The following is an 18,567-nucleotide window of genomic DNA, read 5'->3' on the forward strand; positions in this document are numbered from 1 at the left end:
ACAGGAGTGATGTCATGTGATGGGAGTGATGTCATGTGATAGAAGTGATGTCATGTGATAGGAGTGATGTCATGTGATAGGAGTGATGTCATGTGACAGAAGTGATGTCATGTGATAGAAGTGATGTCATGTGATAGAAGTGATGTCATGTGATAGAAGTGATGTCATGTGACAGGAGTGATGTCATGTGACAGGAGTGATGTCATGTGATAGGAGTGATGTCATGTGATAGGAGTGATGTCATGTGATAGGAGTGATGTCATGTGATAGAAGTGATGTCATGTGACAGGAGTGATGTCATGTGATGGGAGTGATGTCATGTGATAGAAGTGATGTCATGTGATAGGAGTGATGTCATGTGATAGGAGTGATGTCATGTGACAGAAGTGATGTCATGTGATAGAAGTGATGTCATGTGATAGAAGTGATGTCATGTGATAGAAGTGATGTCATGTGACAGGAGTGATGTCATGTGACAGGAGTGATGTCATGTGATAGGAGTGATGTCATGTGATAGGAGTGATGTCATGTGATAGGAGTGATGTCATGTGATAGAAGTGATGTCATGTGATAGGAGTGATGTCATGTGATAGGAGTGATGTCATGTGATAGAAGTGATGTCATGTGATAGAAGTGATGTCATGTGATAGAAGTGATGTCATGTGATAGGAGTGATGTCATGTGATAGGAGTGATGTCATGTGATAGAAGTGATGTCATGTGACAGAAGTGATGTCATGTGATAGAAGTGATGTCATGTGATAGGAGTGATGTCATGTGACAGAAGTGATGTCATGTGACAGAAGTGATGTCATGTGATAGAAGTGATGTCATGTGATAGGAGTGATGTCATGTGATAGGAGTGATGTCATGTGATAGAAGTGATGTCATGTGACAGAAGTGATGTCATGTGATAGAAGTGATGTCATGTGATAGAAGTGATGTCATGTGATAGGAGTGATGTCATGTGACAGAAGTGATGTCATGTGATAGAAGTGATGTCATGTGAGAGAAGTGATGTCATGTGATAGGAGTGATGTCATGTGATAGGAGTGATGTCATGTGATAGGAGTGATGTCATGTGACAGAAGTGATGTCATGTGTTGGATTGCTTTCTTTGTGTTCTTTCTTCTCTGAACATGCCCAGACTTGCTCATCAGATTTTTCCCTGTTGAAATCTGTACTGACTGCACGAAAATCGGCCGTTGTGTTGACGGCCAACAAAAAATTTATAGTCTGTACACCAGATTTCTTTCGGTCGAAAAGTCGGAGTCGGTTGTCGGAAGCATCATACTAACAAGCCGGAAATCGGCAGATCGGTCGGACGAAAATTCCCTGCCAATTTTCGACGTGTGTGTACGGGGCTTTGCCAACCGCTCAGCGTCTGCCTCCCCTCTCTGTCAATCCCTACACTGGCTCCTCCCCTCTCTGCCAATCCCTACACTGGCTCCTCCCCTCTCTGCCAATCCCTACACTGGCTCCTCCCCTCTCTGCCAATCCCTACACTGGCTCCCGATTGCCCAGTGAATTAAATTCAAAATACTAACCACAACATACAGAGCCATTCACAACTCTGCCCCGAGCCACATCAGCAAACTTGTCTCCAAATATCACCCAAACCGTCCTCTCCGCTCCTCTCAATACCTCCTACTCCCAGGCTCCCTCGTCTCCTCCTCTCATGCTCGTCTCCAGGATTTCTCCAGGGCCTCTCCCATCCTCTGGAACTCTCTACCTGAACCTGTACGCTATCTCCTATTCTAGCTGCTTTCAGGCGATCCCTGAAAACTCATCTCTTCAGGGAAGCCTATCACACCTCCAACTAATCTTCCATCAGCTCATTCCCTACTGTTACAAACTCTTGTACCACCTGCTCCACCCTATTAGATTGTAAGCTCTTCTGAGCAGGGCCCTCTAAATCCACTTGTATTTTATTGTATTGTCTCCCTCTAACATTGTAAAGCGCTGTGTAAACTGCTGGCGCTATAGAAATCCTGAATAATAATCTTACTGCAATGTTCCTGAACACCTCCCCTGCGGAACAAGCTTCATGAAGTGCCCCACCCTGATTTAAAGAGCGCCCCCCACGCAGAATACACCCCCCTCCATTCTAAGATGAGCCCCACCCCTGCCGAACACAACCTCCCATTATAAGATGAGCCCCACCCCTGCAGAATACAACCCTCCATTCTAAGATGAGCCCCACCCCTGCAGAATACAACCCTCCATTCGATGAGCCCTACCCCTGCGGAATACAACCCTCCTTTATAGGATGAGCCCCATCCCTGCAGAATACAACCCTCCATTCTAAGATGAGCCCCACCCCTGTGGAATCCAACCCTCCATTATAAGATGAGCCCCACCCCTGCAGAATACAACCCCCCATTATAAGATGAGCCCCTCCACACAGAATACACCCCCTCCATTATAGGATGAGCCCCACCCCTGCAGAACACAACCTCCCATTATAAGATGAGCCCCACCCCTGCAGAATATAACCCTCCATTATAAGATGAGCCCCACCCCTGCAGAATATAACCCTCCATTATAAGATGAGCCCCACCCCTGGGGAATACAACCCTCTATTATAAGATTAGCCTGACCCTGCAAAATACAACCCTCCATTGTAGGATGAGCCCTGCTCATTAAGAATGCATTCTTCCAAGCTAGAATGACCTCCACCCCTCCAGGGTAGGGCAGGCCCCACCCCTGCAGAATACACCCCTCCATTGTAGATTGCACCCCACCCCTGCAGAATACACCACTCTAGGGCAGGATAAGCCCCACTCATTCAGAATACATTCCTGCATTGTAGGGTAAGCCCCGCCCCTAAAGAATATATTCAATGATGTAGCTGGTGTATTTTAGGTGGGTGTGTCCTCCACCGGTTATCAGGGCCACACTTATAGACAGTGGGAAGACGCTGTATGATTCAAGTGATTTTATTACTGAAATGATACATCTCAGCCCCGCCTCTCGGGGAAATAACATTATAAAAATCTCTCTGGAGACCCACGGATATAATAACACTGAGTGCAGACGTACAAAAAGGCAGCAAGTGTGAGAGCGGGACCCTGTGTGCGCTAAGACTTCCTCCTCCTATCCATGGTATGACGGAAGGGGGCACCACTTCCTCCTCCAATCCATGGTATGACAGTAGGCGGCACCACTTCCTCCTCCTATCCATGGTATGACGGTAGGGGGGCGCTACTTCCTCCTCCAATCCATGGCATGATGGTAGGGGTAGGGGACACCACTTCATCCTCCAATCCATGGTATGACAGTAGGGGGGCGCCACTTCCTCCTCCTATCCATGGTATGACGGTAGGGGGCGCCACTTCCTCCTATCCATGGTATGACGGTAGGGGGCGCCACTTCCTCCTATCCATGGTATGACGGTAGGGGGCGGCTGATGGTGCTGTTTGTTGTCATTGCCAAAAGCTCCCACCTGAAGGAAAAAAACTGTGAGAAGGACGACAGCATGATCCCGGTGTGTAACCCTCTGACTCCTCCTACTCCTCTCTACTGATCCCACCCACATCCACCTACAGACCCCTCCTAGGTCTGTCTACTGACCTAACCCACATTAAGACCCATTCATATTAATTTACCTGGCCCCACCCATGTCCACCTCTTGACCCTTTCTAGTTCAAGCTGTTCGCTCCACCCACTTCTAGATTACTTCTAGATCCGAATAATCCCACCCAACTTAAGGCTCCTCCAATTCTGCCTACTGACCACTCCCACATCCACCTCCTGACCACTTCAAATTCTATATACTGACCACACCCATCTCCAGATCCCTCTTAGCTATGGTTACTGACCACATCCACACCACTCCTACCAACCAGCTCCACCCACCTCTTTAATAACATTCTTCTGAACCCGCCTATATTTCCAAACAATCAAAGTTCTGTCCCAACCCACATCTACTTCCTAAACCCTCCTAGTTCTGTCTGACCCCACCCACTTCCACCTCCAGACCTCGTGATTCACCAGCTACCCTCATCCACATTTTTACTCCTCCCACCTGATGTCATGAGGCAGACATGACTGGTCCAGATTGTGATGTAACACGGCCAGCTTGCAGAGAGTCTTCAGACTGGGATCTGGAAAAGAGAAATCATCACCAGACCCCCTTGATCCTTCCATAGAGATCACCAGAACCCCCCCCTGATCCTTCCATACAGATCGCCAGACCCCCCGATCCTTGCAAAGAGATCCCCAGACCCCCACCCTGATCCTTCCAAAGATCCTCAGACCCCCCGATCCTTCCATAGATATCGCCAGACCCCCCTGATCCTTCCATGGAGATCGCCAGACCCCCTCCCGATCCTTCCATGGAGATCGCCAGACCCCCTCCCGATCCTTCCATGGAGATCGCCAGACCCCCTCCCGATCCTTCCATGGAGATCGCCAGACCCCCCAATTCTTTAAAAGAGATCGCCAGACCCCCTGATCCTTCCATAGAGATAGCCAGACCCCCCGATCCTTGCAAAGAGATCCCCAGACCCCCACCCTGATCCTTACAAAGAGATCCCCGGACCCCCCCCCCCAATCCTTCCAAAGAGATCACAGACCCCCCGGATCCTTCCATAGAGATCGCCAGACCCCCTGGATATTTCTATAGCGATCGCCAAAATCCCCGATCCTTCCATAAAGATCACCAGACCCCCCCCCCCCGATCCTTCCATAAAGATCACAAGACCACCCCGATCCGTCCTTCTCTCGCTACTTACTGAAGTCCAGGATGTAGAGATCGGAGTGATCCGTCAGGTTGAACTCATCATGTGGATCCTGATCCTGGGAGGGGCTGAAGAAATGATGGGAGAAACATCACCCGTGCTCCTCCAGCCAATCGGGTCTCTTATTGTTACCATAACACCATGCTCCTCCCCCCACTGCCACACCCATCATCCACGCTCCTCCCCCCACTGCCACAACCATGATCCACGCTTCTCCACCACTGCCACACCCATCATCCACGCTTCTCCCCCACTGCCACACCCATCATCCACGTTCCCCCCCCACTGCCATACCCATCATCCACGCTTCTCCCCCACTGCCACACCCATCATCCACGTTCCCCCCCCACTGCCACACCCATCATCCACGTTCCCCCCCCCCACTGCCACACCCATCATCCACGTTCCCCCCCCCACTGCCACACCCATCATCCACGTTCCCCCCCCCCTACTGCCACACCCATCATCCACGCTTCTCCCCCACTGCCGCACCCATCATCCACGCTCCTCCCCCACTGCCACACCCATCATCCACGCTCCGCCCACCCATCACACATGCTTCTCCCCCATTGCCACAACTATCACCCACGCTCCTTCCTCTATTGCAGCACCCATCATCGACATTTTTCCCCCACTGTCACCCCCATTACGTATTCAGCGAGGTTGAAAAACTACATCAGTCCATCCAGTTCAGCCTATGATGAGTGATTGAGTGTGTGTTTATGTGACTAGTATGTGACCGGAGTCACTTTGGTTGGGGGGCCTGTGGAACACAGCTTACCTTAGAGAGGTTGGGAAATCCCCGTCTCTGCCCCCTAGGCCCCTCTTATGTGTAAGTCACCCTGTGTGTCTATTAGGGGTACAGGGTGGCCAAGAAAATGAAGGACTTAATGGACACAGAATATGGTTTGGATTACTCAAATGGGACAGTAATAATTAGCAAAAATATATCTCAAAGAATATATAAAGACTCTGGGACTCTAGGCCTAGCTGCCTATTGCCAATAAGAGACTGATTCACACAGTCAGACTCCTAGCAGATGCGAATATCATCAGCTGATCCACCCGTCTTCCACACCTCATAATTATGCTGATTTACTCTGTGTTTACACTTATAGTAATGTGTCATTTTGTATTTTGTTTTAGCTTTGTTGCCAGCAGTCTGGTCTTCCAGGCTGTTTTAGGTGCGCTGGGTTAATTAGCATGTGAATGATAACCTTGTCTAGATGGGATTAGCCATGAGTCAGCTGTACCTCGTTATCTAACCATTGTGTGATGTTTTTGGTAAATATTCGGGTCATTGTTCATGGAGTGACTGACATACTTCTCAAGTGTATAAAAGTATGTTTCTGGTTCAATAAAGGAGTTGATGTTTTTAGACACATACAAGCTAAGTGGTCAGGCTAGCTTTGTATGGGGGGTGGCTGGAATCTCTATGTTCAAGACTGGAGGAAGGGGTATACTGACGGAAGCCCACAAACACAGTGTGGTTCGCGGTTTCGTTACACTGGTTGGCAGCGGCGGGATGCTTCCCGCAGTCTGGGACATCCAGTCATCCACTGGGATCCAAGATCTGGATAGCAGAAGAGGAGAGGTACAGATAGCCGCCATGGAAGAGGAATTCGGAAGGAGGTTGCGAGAGATGCGGATACAGCACAGGGGACCGGTGTCAGAGAAGGTCCTGCTGGGATGGTATGATGTAATCTGCTGGGAACTCTGGGAGGAAGCGCTAGCCTGTGAGCAGCAACACCAGGGAAAAATCCTCCCCTCCTTCCAGGAAAGGTACTGGTCGCAGAATGGATTGTGGGTGCTGGTATTGGGAGATAAACCGAACCAGGAATGGAAAGCGGAGTTAAGCAGGCTTGTCCAGGAGATGTACTTGGACGAGAGCTACAGAGCTCTCCGCTGCTATGCAAGCCAAGTGTGCCCATGGACAGTGGACAACAGCCCAACAAGGCTTTGGCTACGGCGGCCTGGGACTGTCATTAGAGAAGTGGTCAGAGGACCCTGACTTTGGGAGCGATTTGGAGTGGTAGTTAAAGGAAATTATGGATTCCAGAAAAGAGATCCTGAGCATCTTGGAAGTGCTCTGGGCACTGGAAGATAAGGAGTTTCTGGCCGTTCAGGAATGGGAGCTGGAGATCGCCTACAGACGGCTGTTAGACTCTGCTCAGCACCAGCCAGTGTTACTGGGAGAGGAGATTGTAGGCCCCTCATCCCATCAGCAGTCAACAGCACTGGGAGTGGAGATGGTCGATCCCACTACTCAGCCCCAGCCACGGATTACAGATTTAATTGACTTTTCATCGGAGGATGATACGGATGATAAATCCCCTGCCAAAGTGCTGGCACTGGGCCCGAGTGACACCGGCCTGTGTCCTGGACTTTCAGCAATTGCAGAGGCTGGGGATTTAATAGACTTTTCTGCTGAGGAGGAACCTCCCAGTGAGCTTACAGCAGAAGAGCGGCATCCAGGCCTAGCACTACTGACCTCTGCCTGCAACAATTGGTGACCCAGGAAGATGTGTGCAAGACCACTGACTTTTCATAGTTATATAGTTAGTGAGGTTGAAAAAAGACATCAGTCCATCCATTTCAACCTATGATGTGTGTGTGTGTGTTTGCTGTTACCTGTACATTGTATACCCCCTGTATGTTGTACATTGTATACCCCTGTATGTTGTACATTGTATATCCCTGTATGTTGTACATTTTATACCCCTGTATGTTGTACGTTGTATATCCCTGTATGTTGTACATTTTATACCCCTGTATGTTGTACATTGTATACCCCTGTATGTTGTACATTGTATACCCCTGTATGTTGTACATTGTATACCCCTGTACGTTGTACATTGTATACCCCTGTACGTTGTACATTGTATACCCCCTGTACGTTGTACATTGTATACCCCCTGTATGTTGTACATTGTATACCCCTGTATGTTGTACATTGTATACCCCCTGTATGTTGTACATTGTATACCCCCTGTATGTTGTACATTGTATACCCCTGTATGTTGTACATTGTATATCCCTGTATGTTGTACATTGTATACCCCCTGTATGTTGTACATTGTATACCCCCTGTATGTTGTACATTGTATATCCCTGTATGTTGTACATTTTATACCCCTGTATGTTGTACATTTTATACCCCTGTATGTTGTACATTGTATACCCCTGTACGTTGTACATTGTATACCCCCTGTACGTTGTACATTGTATACCCCTGTACGTTGTACATTGTATACCCCTGTACGTTGTACATTGTATACCCCTGTACGTTGTACATTGTATACCCCTGTACGTTGTACATTGTATACCCCTGTATGTTGTACATTGTATACCCCCTGTATGTTGTACATTGTATACCCCTGTATGTTGTACATTGTATATCCCTGTATGTTGTACATTGTATACCCCTGTATGTTGTACATTGTATACCCCTGTATGTTGTACATTGTATACCCCTGTATGTTGTGGTCTTTAAGGTGCCCATCTAATAGTTTTTTGAAACTATCGATGCTCCCTGCTGATACGACTTGTGGATGCAAATTCCACATCCTTACCGCTCTGACAGTGAAGAACCTCTTACGTATTTTAAGATGTGGCCGGACCAGAGTCTTGTAGAGTGGGAGAATAATCTCTTTATTTCTGGAGTGAATCCCCTTTTTTATAATCCCAGTATTCTGTTGGCTTTGCTTGCGGCGGCTTGGCATTGCATGCCACTGCCAAGCCTGTTGTCTACCAGTACCCCCATGTCCTTTTCTAGCTTAGATTTCCCCAGATGTTCTCCACCTAGTGAGTAACTTGCGTTCGTATTTATGGCACCCAAATGCATTACTTTACATTTTTCAACATTAAACCTCATCTGCCATGTAGTTGCCCCCCCCCCCCCCATTATTTTGTTCAGGTCCGCTTGTAAGGTTTCCACATCCTGCATAGAAGATATTGGCATGCTTAGTTTAGTATCACCTGCAAATACTGAGATTGTACTAGATATCCCCTCCTCTAGATCATTTATGAATAAATTAAACAGGATTGGCCCCAGGACAGAACCTTGGGGGACCCCACTTTCCACACCCGCCCAATCCGAGTACTCCCCATTAATCACCACCCTCTGTACTCTCCCCTGGAGCCAGTTCTCTATCCAGGTACTCACCCTATGGTCCATACCTACCTTCCTTAGTTTGTACAGTAAGCGTTTGTGGGGAACGGTGTCAAAGGCCTTTGCAAAGTCCAGATACACCACATCCACAGACCTTCCTTTATCCAGATACACTCCATCCACAGGCCTTCCTTTATCCAGATACACCACATCCACAGGCCTTCCTTTATCCAGGTACACCACAACCACAGACCTTCCTTTATCCAGATACACCACATCCACAGACCTTCCTTTATCCAGATACACCACATCCACAGGTCTTCCTTTATCCAGATACACCACATCCACGGGCCTTCCTTTATCCAGATACACCACATCCACGGGCCTTCCTTTATCCAGATACACCACATCCACGGGCCTTCCTTTATCCAGATACACCACATCCACAGGCTTACCTTTATCCAGATACACCACACCCACAGACCTTCCTTTATCCAGATACACCACATCCACAGGCCTTCCTTTATCCAGATACACCACATCCACAGGCCTTCCTTTATCCAGATACACCACATCCACAGACCTTCCTTTATCCAGATACACCACATCCACAGGCCTTCCTTTATCCAGATACACCACATCCAAAGGTCTTCCTCACCTAGATGGCAGCTCACTTCTTCATAGAAGGTTAATAGATTGGTCTGGAAAGAATGATCCTTTATAAATCCATGCTGATTACTACTAGTGATACCATTTTCATTACTAAAGTCCTATATATAGTGCCTTATCATCCCCTCCAATATCTTGCAGACTAATGATGTTAGGCTGACTGGCCTGCAGTTTCCAGGGATACATCTCAGGCCTTTTTTAAATATCAGTGCCACTTTGGCTTTTCTCCAATCAGTTGGCACCATTCCCATCAGTAAATTGTCCATAAAAATTAGGAACAATGGTCTGGCTATCTCCTGGCTGATTTCCTAAAGGACACTTAGGTGTAAGCCATCCGGTCCCGGGGACTTATTTAGGTTTTCCAAGTTGGTTTCTGAGCAGTGGCGGCCGGCCGATAGGGGGCGCCGCCCCCCCCCCCCCCCCAAAAAAAAGAAAAAAAATTCAATTTTTAGCCCACTAGGGGCGCCGGACTCACTGGTGGCTATGGGGGGGGGGGGGTTAAACCCGGCAGAGGCGCGATTGGCGGCCTTCTGGGGGGTCACCTGGGCGCAGAGCACTGCGCTCCTACACTCCCCTTTTGTGATGTCCTGGATGTGATTGGTCCAGACTCCAGCTTGAACCAATCATGATTCAGGACATCCCTGCTGACCTCGTTGGGGGCGGTGCCGGTACGTGCATCAGTCACTCACCGTCACCGCCCGGTCACCTTCCCGCCGCCGCAAATGAAGAGGGGTCTTGAGGAGAGGAGAAGCCGGCGCCGCTCACCGTCCCGCCGGTTCCCGCCGCCGCAGAACGAAGAGGAGAGGAGAAGCCGCTCATCTTCCCGCCGGATCCCGCCGCCGCAGAACGAAGAGGAGAGGAGAAGCCGCTCATCTTCCTGCTGGTTCCCGCCGCCGTCAGCATGAAGAGGACTCGAGGAGAGGAGCAGCCGCCGTGGACATCTCGCAGGCAGCGTGAGTGTAGAGTCAGTGAGCCAGCCCAGGAGAGCAGGTAAGTGATTGAAGCCGCTGCAGCGATGCCATGACCTGACATGTGACATGACCTGTGACATGCCTGTACCATCACCTGTGCTAAGACCTGTGCCATGCCTATACCATCTCCTGTACCATGACCTGTGCCATGCCTGTACCATCACCTGTGCCATGCCTATACCATCACCTGTGCCATGCCTATACCATGACCTGTGCCAAGACCTGTGCCATGCCTATACCATCTCCTGTACCATGACCTGTGCCAAGACCTGTGCCATGCCTATACCATCTCCTGTACCATCACCTGTGCCAAGACCTGTGCCATGCCTATACCATCTCCTGTACCATGACCTGTGCCATGCCTGTACCATCACCTGTGCCATGCCTGTACCATCACCTGTGCCATGCCTATACCATCACCTGTGCCATGCCTATACCATCACCTGTGCCATGCCTATACCATCACCTGTGCCATGCCTGTACCATGACCTCAAAGTCACGCAATTTTTTTACCGCGTTTTTTTGCCGCGAAACAATACCTATTACATTTTTATTTTTCGCGCCCCCCCCCCCCCCCCCCAAAAAAAAATTTTGAGCACCAGCCGCCACTGTTTCTGAGTCTGTCTTCTGTTAGCCATGAGGGTGCTTCTTGTTACGCGGTATTGACATTACAATCTAGGTTACTATATCCCCCAGTTTCTTTTGTGAAGACTGAGAAGAATTTATTCAGAACCTTCGCCTTCTCTCTGTCCTTTGCAGCCAAATTCCCTTCTTCATCCTTTATGGGACCAATATGTTCTGGCCTCACTTTCTTACTATTTATATACTTAAAGAATTTCTTGTTTTTTTTTTTTTAATTCTCCTCCGCTATGTGCCTTTCGTCTTCCATCTTACCCGCTTTGATTGCGCTCTTACATTTCTTATTGCATTCTTTGTAATGTTGGAATGCTGACAATGACCCCTCAGCCTTGTATTTGTTGAAGGCCTTTACTTTTGCCTTTATATTCATTTTTACATTGGAGTTTGGCCACCCAGGGTTTATTTTAGCTCTTTCATACTAATTTCCTGTTGGAATGCACTGGCCAATACCTTTATTTAGTTTGTTCCTAAAGTACTCCCATTTTTCCTCTGTGTTCTTTGTTCCTAGGATTCTATCCCATTCCATATGGTCTTGCACAGAGGGCAGTTGGCTTTCTTGAAATTCAGCGTCCTTATATTACCCTTGTGTTTCCGATTTCTGTGATTCATGCATTAACTAATTGACCTATGGTCACTGTTTCCTAAGTTGCTCCGTATTTCTACATCCGTGATCAGGTCTGTATTGTTGGTAATCAGTAGGTCAAGTACCGCATTGTTTCTTGTCGGTTCGTTCACCATCTGACCCATGAAATCATCCTGCAAAACATTTGGTAAATGGCGAGCCTCAGACAAGTGCGCGGTTCCTTTTGCCCATTCTATATCTGGATAATAAAATCCCCATTATAATGACATTTCCCATCCTTGCCGCCATTCCAAGCTGTGCTAGGAAGGTCTACCTCCCCTCCTCCCTCTGGTTAGGGGGGCCTTTAGCATACACTCAGTATTACTTTCCCCTTAGTTTCCTCCCTTTGGAGCTCCACCCACAAGGGTTCCACCTCCTCCCTTCCTCCATTAGTGAGATCGTCTCTCACATTCACTTGCACATTGTTCCTGATATACAGGCATACCCCTCCCCCTTTTTTACCCCCCATCTCTGAGATAAAGGGAATACCCCTGAATGGTCGCCAGCCAATCATGAGAGCCGTCTAACCAAGTCTCTGAAATTCCCACAAAATGGAAATCCTCCTCGTACATTTGCAGCTCCAGTTCTCCCATCTTATTAGTCAGACTTCTAGCATTAGTATACAAACTCATAATTTGCCGGTGGCATTCTATATCCTTGTTCGATATTATGAGGCTGGACTTTGGATTTGTCAACTTACTTACCATTATCCACGCTCCTCCCCCACTGTCACACCCATCATCCACGCTCCTCCCCCACTGTCACACCCATCATCCATGCGCCTCCCCCACTGCCACACCCATCATCCAAGCGCCTCCTCCACTGCCACACCCATCATCCACGCTCCTCCCCCACTGTCACACCCATCATCCACGCTCCTCCATTAGTGTACCCAAAGTTTATACTAGATCTCTGAATCTTCTTACCTTGTGCCTCCAAAAAGCAGGATTTTGTCACCCACAATGCAACAGCACTGCCTGCGCCGAGCACACGGACCTTTTCCCTGGACTTCCACACGCTGCCAGCGACCCGAATCTGTGACACCAAAGACATTTAGAATCTGACACTCCCCCATCATCCCACCCAACAACCGGTGACATGGCTCTCCATCCCACCTGGCAACCCGTGACATGGCTGTCCATCCCACCCATATACATACACTCAGCACATCTATTAGGTTCCTGGACACACCATACAGAAATTCACCACCTGAGGATGACCAGCAATCCACACTAAGACACGCCGGGCAGGATAGAGGAGGAGCGACACGCCGGGTAGGATGGAGGAGGAGCGACACGCCGGGCAGGATGGAGGAGGAGCGACACGCCGGGCAGGATGGAGGAGGGATGATACTCAGTGAAGGATGATGGAGGCGTGAGAAGAGGACACGGTGAAGGGGCAACCCCGGAGAGAATAAACTTTCTCAGGCGGGGGGGGGAGAGAGAAAAAAAGAGAAGCCTCTTAGCCAGAGGCCTAGGGGCTCCTACCTCCTCCAGCCTCAACACCACTTCTCACAGCCAACGGCAAGGGACTGGAGGAGCTCCACCTCTGGTTCCCCAACTAACCCCGGACACCAAATGTGAGGCGTATTCTTCCCACTGTCCACCAATGTGTGGAGGCACTACACTGCCCAGCATTCCTCCTCATTCCTCCCACAACCCACCAGGTATGGCAGCTGTACTGTGATAGAGAGGGGTGATATAGATTATAATATATATATATATATATATATATATATATATATATATATATATATATACATACATACATACACATATATACACACACACACACACGCACACACACACACACACACACACACACCGGACTGTGTAAAAGTCTTAGGCAGGTGTGATGCTGTAAGGCTCTGTTCACACCTAGGCGTTCCGGATCAAATTGGTGGACAGAATCACCACAAAAGGCGGGATCACATTTCTTTCAAATGGCACCCCAATTGCTGGGTGGACAATCGTGACGCCTGCCACCCAAAAGAAGTTCCGGAACGCCTAGATGTTAACGGAGCCTAAATGAAGAATTCTTCCAGAAATCGAAGTGTTAAATTTAAATCAATAAAGAAACTGGAAAGTAAATGAAGAGAAATCCAATAAATTCTTGGGGTCCCCCCTCCCCCTTTTGCCTTCTTCTAGGTAGACTTGCACCTAGTATGTGAAGGAACGCGGCAGGTAGGCGGTTCTATGGCAGGTAGGCAGGCCGTTCTATGGCAGCTAGGCCGGCCGTTCTATGGCAGCTAGGCCGGCCGTTCTATGGCAGCTAGGCAGGCCGTTCTATGGCAGCTAGGCAGGCCGTTCTATGGCAGCTAGGCAGGCCGTTCTATGGCAGCTAGGCAGGCCGTTCTATGGCAGCTAGGCAGGCCGTTCTATGGCAGCTAGGCAGGCCGTTCTATGGCAGCTAGGCCGGCCGTTCTATGGCAGCTAGGCCGGCCGTTCTATGGCAGCTAGGCCGGCCGTTCTATGGCAGCTAGGCCGGCCGTTCTATGGCAGCTAGGCAGGCCGTTCTATGGCAGCTAGGCAGGCCGTTCTATGGCAGGTAGGCCGGCTGTTCTATGGCAGGTAGGCAGGCCGTTCTATGGCAGGTAGGCAGGCCGTTCTATGGCAGGTAGGCAGGCCGTTCTATGGCAGGTAGGCAGGCCGTTCTATGGCAGCTAGGCCGGCCGTTCTATGGCAGCTAGGCCGGCCGTTCTATGGCAGCTAGGCCGGCCGTTCTATGGCAGCTAGGCCGGCCGTTCTATGGCAGCTAGGCCGGCCGTTCTATGGCAGATAGGCAGGCCGTTCTATGGCAGGTAGGCAGGCCGTTCTATGGCAGGTAGGCAGGCCGTTCTATGGCAGGTAGGCAGGCCGTTCTATGGCAGGTAGGTAGGCCGTTCTATGGCAGGTAGGTAGGCCGTTCTATGGCAGGTAGGTAGGCCGTTCTATGTACATCTTGGAGGACTAAGCACAGATCTTACATGGATGCCAGCTGCCTCCAATCCTTCATCCCAGAAAGACTTTATGATGGGGAGATAAAGGCTCTGTGGGGGCCAAACCATCCCTTCTAGGACTCCTTCTTTACACTGAAGATAGTTCTTGAGGAGATTGGCTTGATGTCTAGGGGGGGTTGTCCTGCTGCAGAATAAATGTGGGGCCAATCACACGCCTCCCTGATGGTATGGCATGACGGAAAGGTATCTGCCTGGATTTCTCAGCATTGAGGACACCATTGATTCTGACCAAATCTCCAACTCCATTTCCAGAAAAGCAGCCCCAGGCTTGCAAGGAACCTCCTCCATGCTTCACAGTTGGCTTCAGACATTCATTATTGGACCGTGATCCAGCCCTTCCCCCAACAAACTGCCTCCTTCTACAGCCAAATATTTCATATTAGGACTCCTCAGTCCAGAGCACCTGCCACCATTTTTCTGCCCCCCGATTCCAGTGTTTTCCTGCATACTGAAGACGCTTAGCCTTGTTTCTATGTTGTAGGCTTTTTGGCAGCAGTCCTTCCATGAAGACCACTTGGCAAGACTTCTCCAGACAGTAGATGGGTGTACCTGGGTCCCACTGGTTTCCTCCAGACAGTAGATGGGGGTACCTGGATCCCGCTGGTTTTCTCAAGACTTCTTCAGACAGTGGATGGAGGTACCTGGGTTCCACTGGTTTCCTCCAGACTTCTCCGGACAGTAGATGGGGGTACCTCGGTTCTATCTGGTTTTCTGCAGACTTCTCCGGACAGTAGATGGAGGTACCTGGGTCCCACTGGTTTCCTCCAGACTTCTCTGGACAGTGGATGGAGGTACCTGGGTCCCACTGGTTTCCTCCAGACTTCTCCAGACAGTGAATGGGGGTACCTGGGTCCCACTGGTTTCCTCCAGACTTCTCCGGACAGTGGATGGGGGTATCTGGGTCCCACTGGTTTCCTCCAGACTTCTCCGGACAGTGGATGGGGGTACAGGGGTCTCACTTTTTCTGCCAGCTCTGTGCTAATGGCACTGCTGGACATGTTCCGACGTGGAAGGGAAAGAAGCATGAGGTGTCTTTCATCTGCTGGCCTGAACATTGCATCTACGCTCCTCAATGTTACCTGACCACGTCGTCCACGCTCCTCAATGTTACCTGACCACGGTGTCCATGCTCCTCAATGTTACCTGACCACGGTGTCCACGCTCCTCAATGTTACCTGACCACGGCGTCCACGCTCCTCAATGTTACCTGACCACGGCGTCCACGCTCCTCAATGTTACCTGACCACGGTGTCCACGCTCCTCAATGTTACCTGACCACGGCGTCCACGCTCCTCAATGTTACCTGACCACGGTGTCCACGCTCCTCAATGTTACCTGACCACGGCGTCTACGCTCCTCAATGTTACCTGACCACGGTGTCCACGCTCCTCAATGTTACCTGACCACGGCGTCTACGCTCCTCAATGTTACCTGACCACGGCGTCCACGCTCCTCAATGTTACCTGACCACGGCGTCCACGCTCCTCAATGTTACCTGACCACGGTGTCCACGCTCCTCAATGTTACCTGACCACGGTGTCCATGCTCCTCAATGTTACCTGACCACGGTGTCCACGCTCCTCAATGTTACCTGACCACGGCGTCCACGCTCCTCAATGTTACCTGACCACGGCGTCCATGCTCCTCAATGTTACCTGACCACGGTGTCCACGCTTCTCAACGTTGCTTGTTTCTTTGTGCTTCTTCAAAAGACTTCGAATAGCACATCTTGAACCCCCAGTCTGTTGGGAAATCTTTGCCTGGGAGAGACTTTGCTGATGCAGTAGAACTCCCTTGTGTCTGCTTGCTGTGCTCAGTCTTGCCGTGGTGTCTGACCTGTGACATGACATTAGTAGCAGAGTTTGTCTGTTCCTCACCCAGTTTTAGGCCTCCTTCACATGGGTTTCTGTTTCAGTGAATGATTGTGTTTCAACCTACATATGAAATTGATGATCATTAGCACCTGCTTGGTCTAATTGGTTAATCATACACCTGACTCCAATCCTACAAAATCCCTGTGTGGAAGTGTTGGAATTGATGCCAATGGGGTCACACCAAATATTGATTAGATTTGGATTTTTCTTCTATTCTCTCATTTTGAATTTTGCAAATTTAGCAAAATAAACAAATAAAATATTTTTTTGGAAAACAAACATTCTTACTTTACAGCATTTCTTCACACCTGCCGAAAACTTTTGCACGGTACTGTGTGTGTGTGTGTGTATGTATATATATATATATATATGGGTTTACATACATCTATACACACATCATCTGACAAAAGTAAGTACACCCCTCCCATGTGACAACACTGAAGAAATGAGACTTTGCTACAATGTAAAGTAGTGAGTGTACAGCTTGTATAACAGTGTAAATTTACTGTCCCCTCAAAATAACTCAACACACAGCCATTAATGTCTAAACCGCTGGCAACAAAAGTCAGTACACCCCTAAGTGACAATGTCCAAATTAGGCACAATTAGCTATTTTCCCTCCCCTGTGTCATGTGACTCGTTAGTGTTACAAGGTCTCAGGTGTGAATGGGGAGCAGGTGTGTTAAATTTGGTGTTATCGCTCTCACTCTCTCATACTGGTCACTGGAAGTTCAACATGGCTCCTCATGGCAAAGAACTCTCTGAGGATCTGAAAAAATTAAATGTTGCTCTACATAAAATGGCCTAGGCTATAAGAAGATTGCCAAGACCCTGAAACTGAGCTGCAGCACGGTGGCCAAGACCATACAGCGGTATAACAGGACAGGTTCCACTCAGAACAGGCCTCACCATGGTCCACCAGAGAAGTTGAGTGCCGTGCTCAGTGTCATATCCAGAGGTTGTCTTTGGGAAATAGACGTATGAGTGCTGCCAGCATTGCTGCAGAGGTTGAAGGGGTGGGGGAGGGGTCAGCCTGTCAGTGCTCAGACCATACGCCGCACACTGCATCAAATTGGTCTGCATGGCTGTCATCCCAGAAGGAAGCCTCTTCTAAAGATGATAGACAAGAAAGCCTGCAAACAGTTTGCTGAAGACAAGCAGACTAAGGACATGGATTACTGGAACCATCTTCTGTGTTCTGATGAGACCAAGATAAACGTATTTGGTGTCAGATGGTGTCAGGCGTGTGTGGGGGCAACCAGGTGAGGAGTACAAAGACAAGTGTGTCTTCCTACAGTCAGGCATGGTGGTGGGAGTGTCATGGTCTGGGGCTGCATGAGTGCTGCTGGCACTGGGGAGCTACAGTTCATTGAGGGAACCATGAATGCCAACATGTACTGTGACATACTGAAGCAGAGCATGATCCCCTCCCTTCAGAGACTGGGGGGCAGGGCAATATTCCAACATAAGGACCCCAAACACCTCCAAGATGACCACTGCCTTGCTAAAGAAGCTGAGGGTAAAGGTGATGGACTGGCCAAGCATGTCTCCAGACCTAAACCCTATTGATCATCTGTGGGGATCCTCAAACAGAAGGTGGAGGAGGAGAAGGTCTCCAACATCCACCAGCTCTGTGATGTCATCATGGGGGAGGGGAAGAGGACTCCAGTGACAACCTGTGAAGCTCTGGTGAACTCCATGCCCAAGAGGGTTAAGGCAGTGCTGGAAAATAATGGTGGCCACACAAAATATTGACACTTTGGGCCCAATTTGGAGATTGTCACTTAAGGGTGTACTGACTTTTGTTGCCAGCGGTTTAGACATTAATGGCTGTGTGTTGAGTTATTTTGAGGGGACAGTAAATTTACACTGTTATACAAGCTGTACACTCACTACTTTACATTGTAGCAAAGTCTCATTTCTTCAGTGTTGTCACATGAAAA

The 18,567-nt window shown here is 49.2% G+C and overlaps 1 protein-coding gene across 10 annotated transcripts in view; it reads right to left on the reverse strand.

Annotated features, from left to right (window-relative positions):
* Nucleotides 1-2,922: 2,922 nt before the first annotated feature.
* KLHDC3 (kelch domain containing 3) overlaps nucleotides 2,923-18,567 on the reverse strand; it is a 42,071-nt gene continuing 26,426 nt past the window's right edge. Inside the window, exons 8-14 of one of the 10 annotated variants that reach the window (XR_014224808.1) lie at nucleotides 12,679-12,787; nucleotides 4,736-4,809; nucleotides 4,027-4,105; nucleotides 3,372-3,444; nucleotides 3,295-3,337; nucleotides 3,178-3,206; nucleotides 2,923-3,092 (exon numbers count right to left, since the gene is read on the reverse strand). Coding sequence is in view for 4 of the 10 variants with exons in the window: in XM_082276163.1 (XP_082132289.1) it covers nucleotides 3,378-3,444; nucleotides 4,027-4,105; nucleotides 4,736-4,809; nucleotides 12,679-12,787 (329 nt within the window). In the remaining 6 variants the exon portion in view is untranslated. Of the gene's footprint in view, nucleotides 3,093-3,137; nucleotides 3,211-3,264; nucleotides 3,445-4,026; nucleotides 4,106-4,735; nucleotides 4,810-12,678; nucleotides 12,788-18,567 lie in introns of those variants that run through there. The other 9 variants (XR_014224807.1, XR_014224809.1, XR_014224810.1 and 6 more) reach the window with 9 other exon arrangements.

The sequence above is a fragment of the Pelophylax lessonae genome (assembly GCF_965119305.1).
Source record: "Pelophylax lessonae genome assembly, contig: HAP1_SCAFFOLD_327, whole genome shotgun sequence".
NCBI lineage: Eukaryota > Metazoa > Chordata > Amphibia > Anura > Ranidae > Pelophylax > Pelophylax lessonae.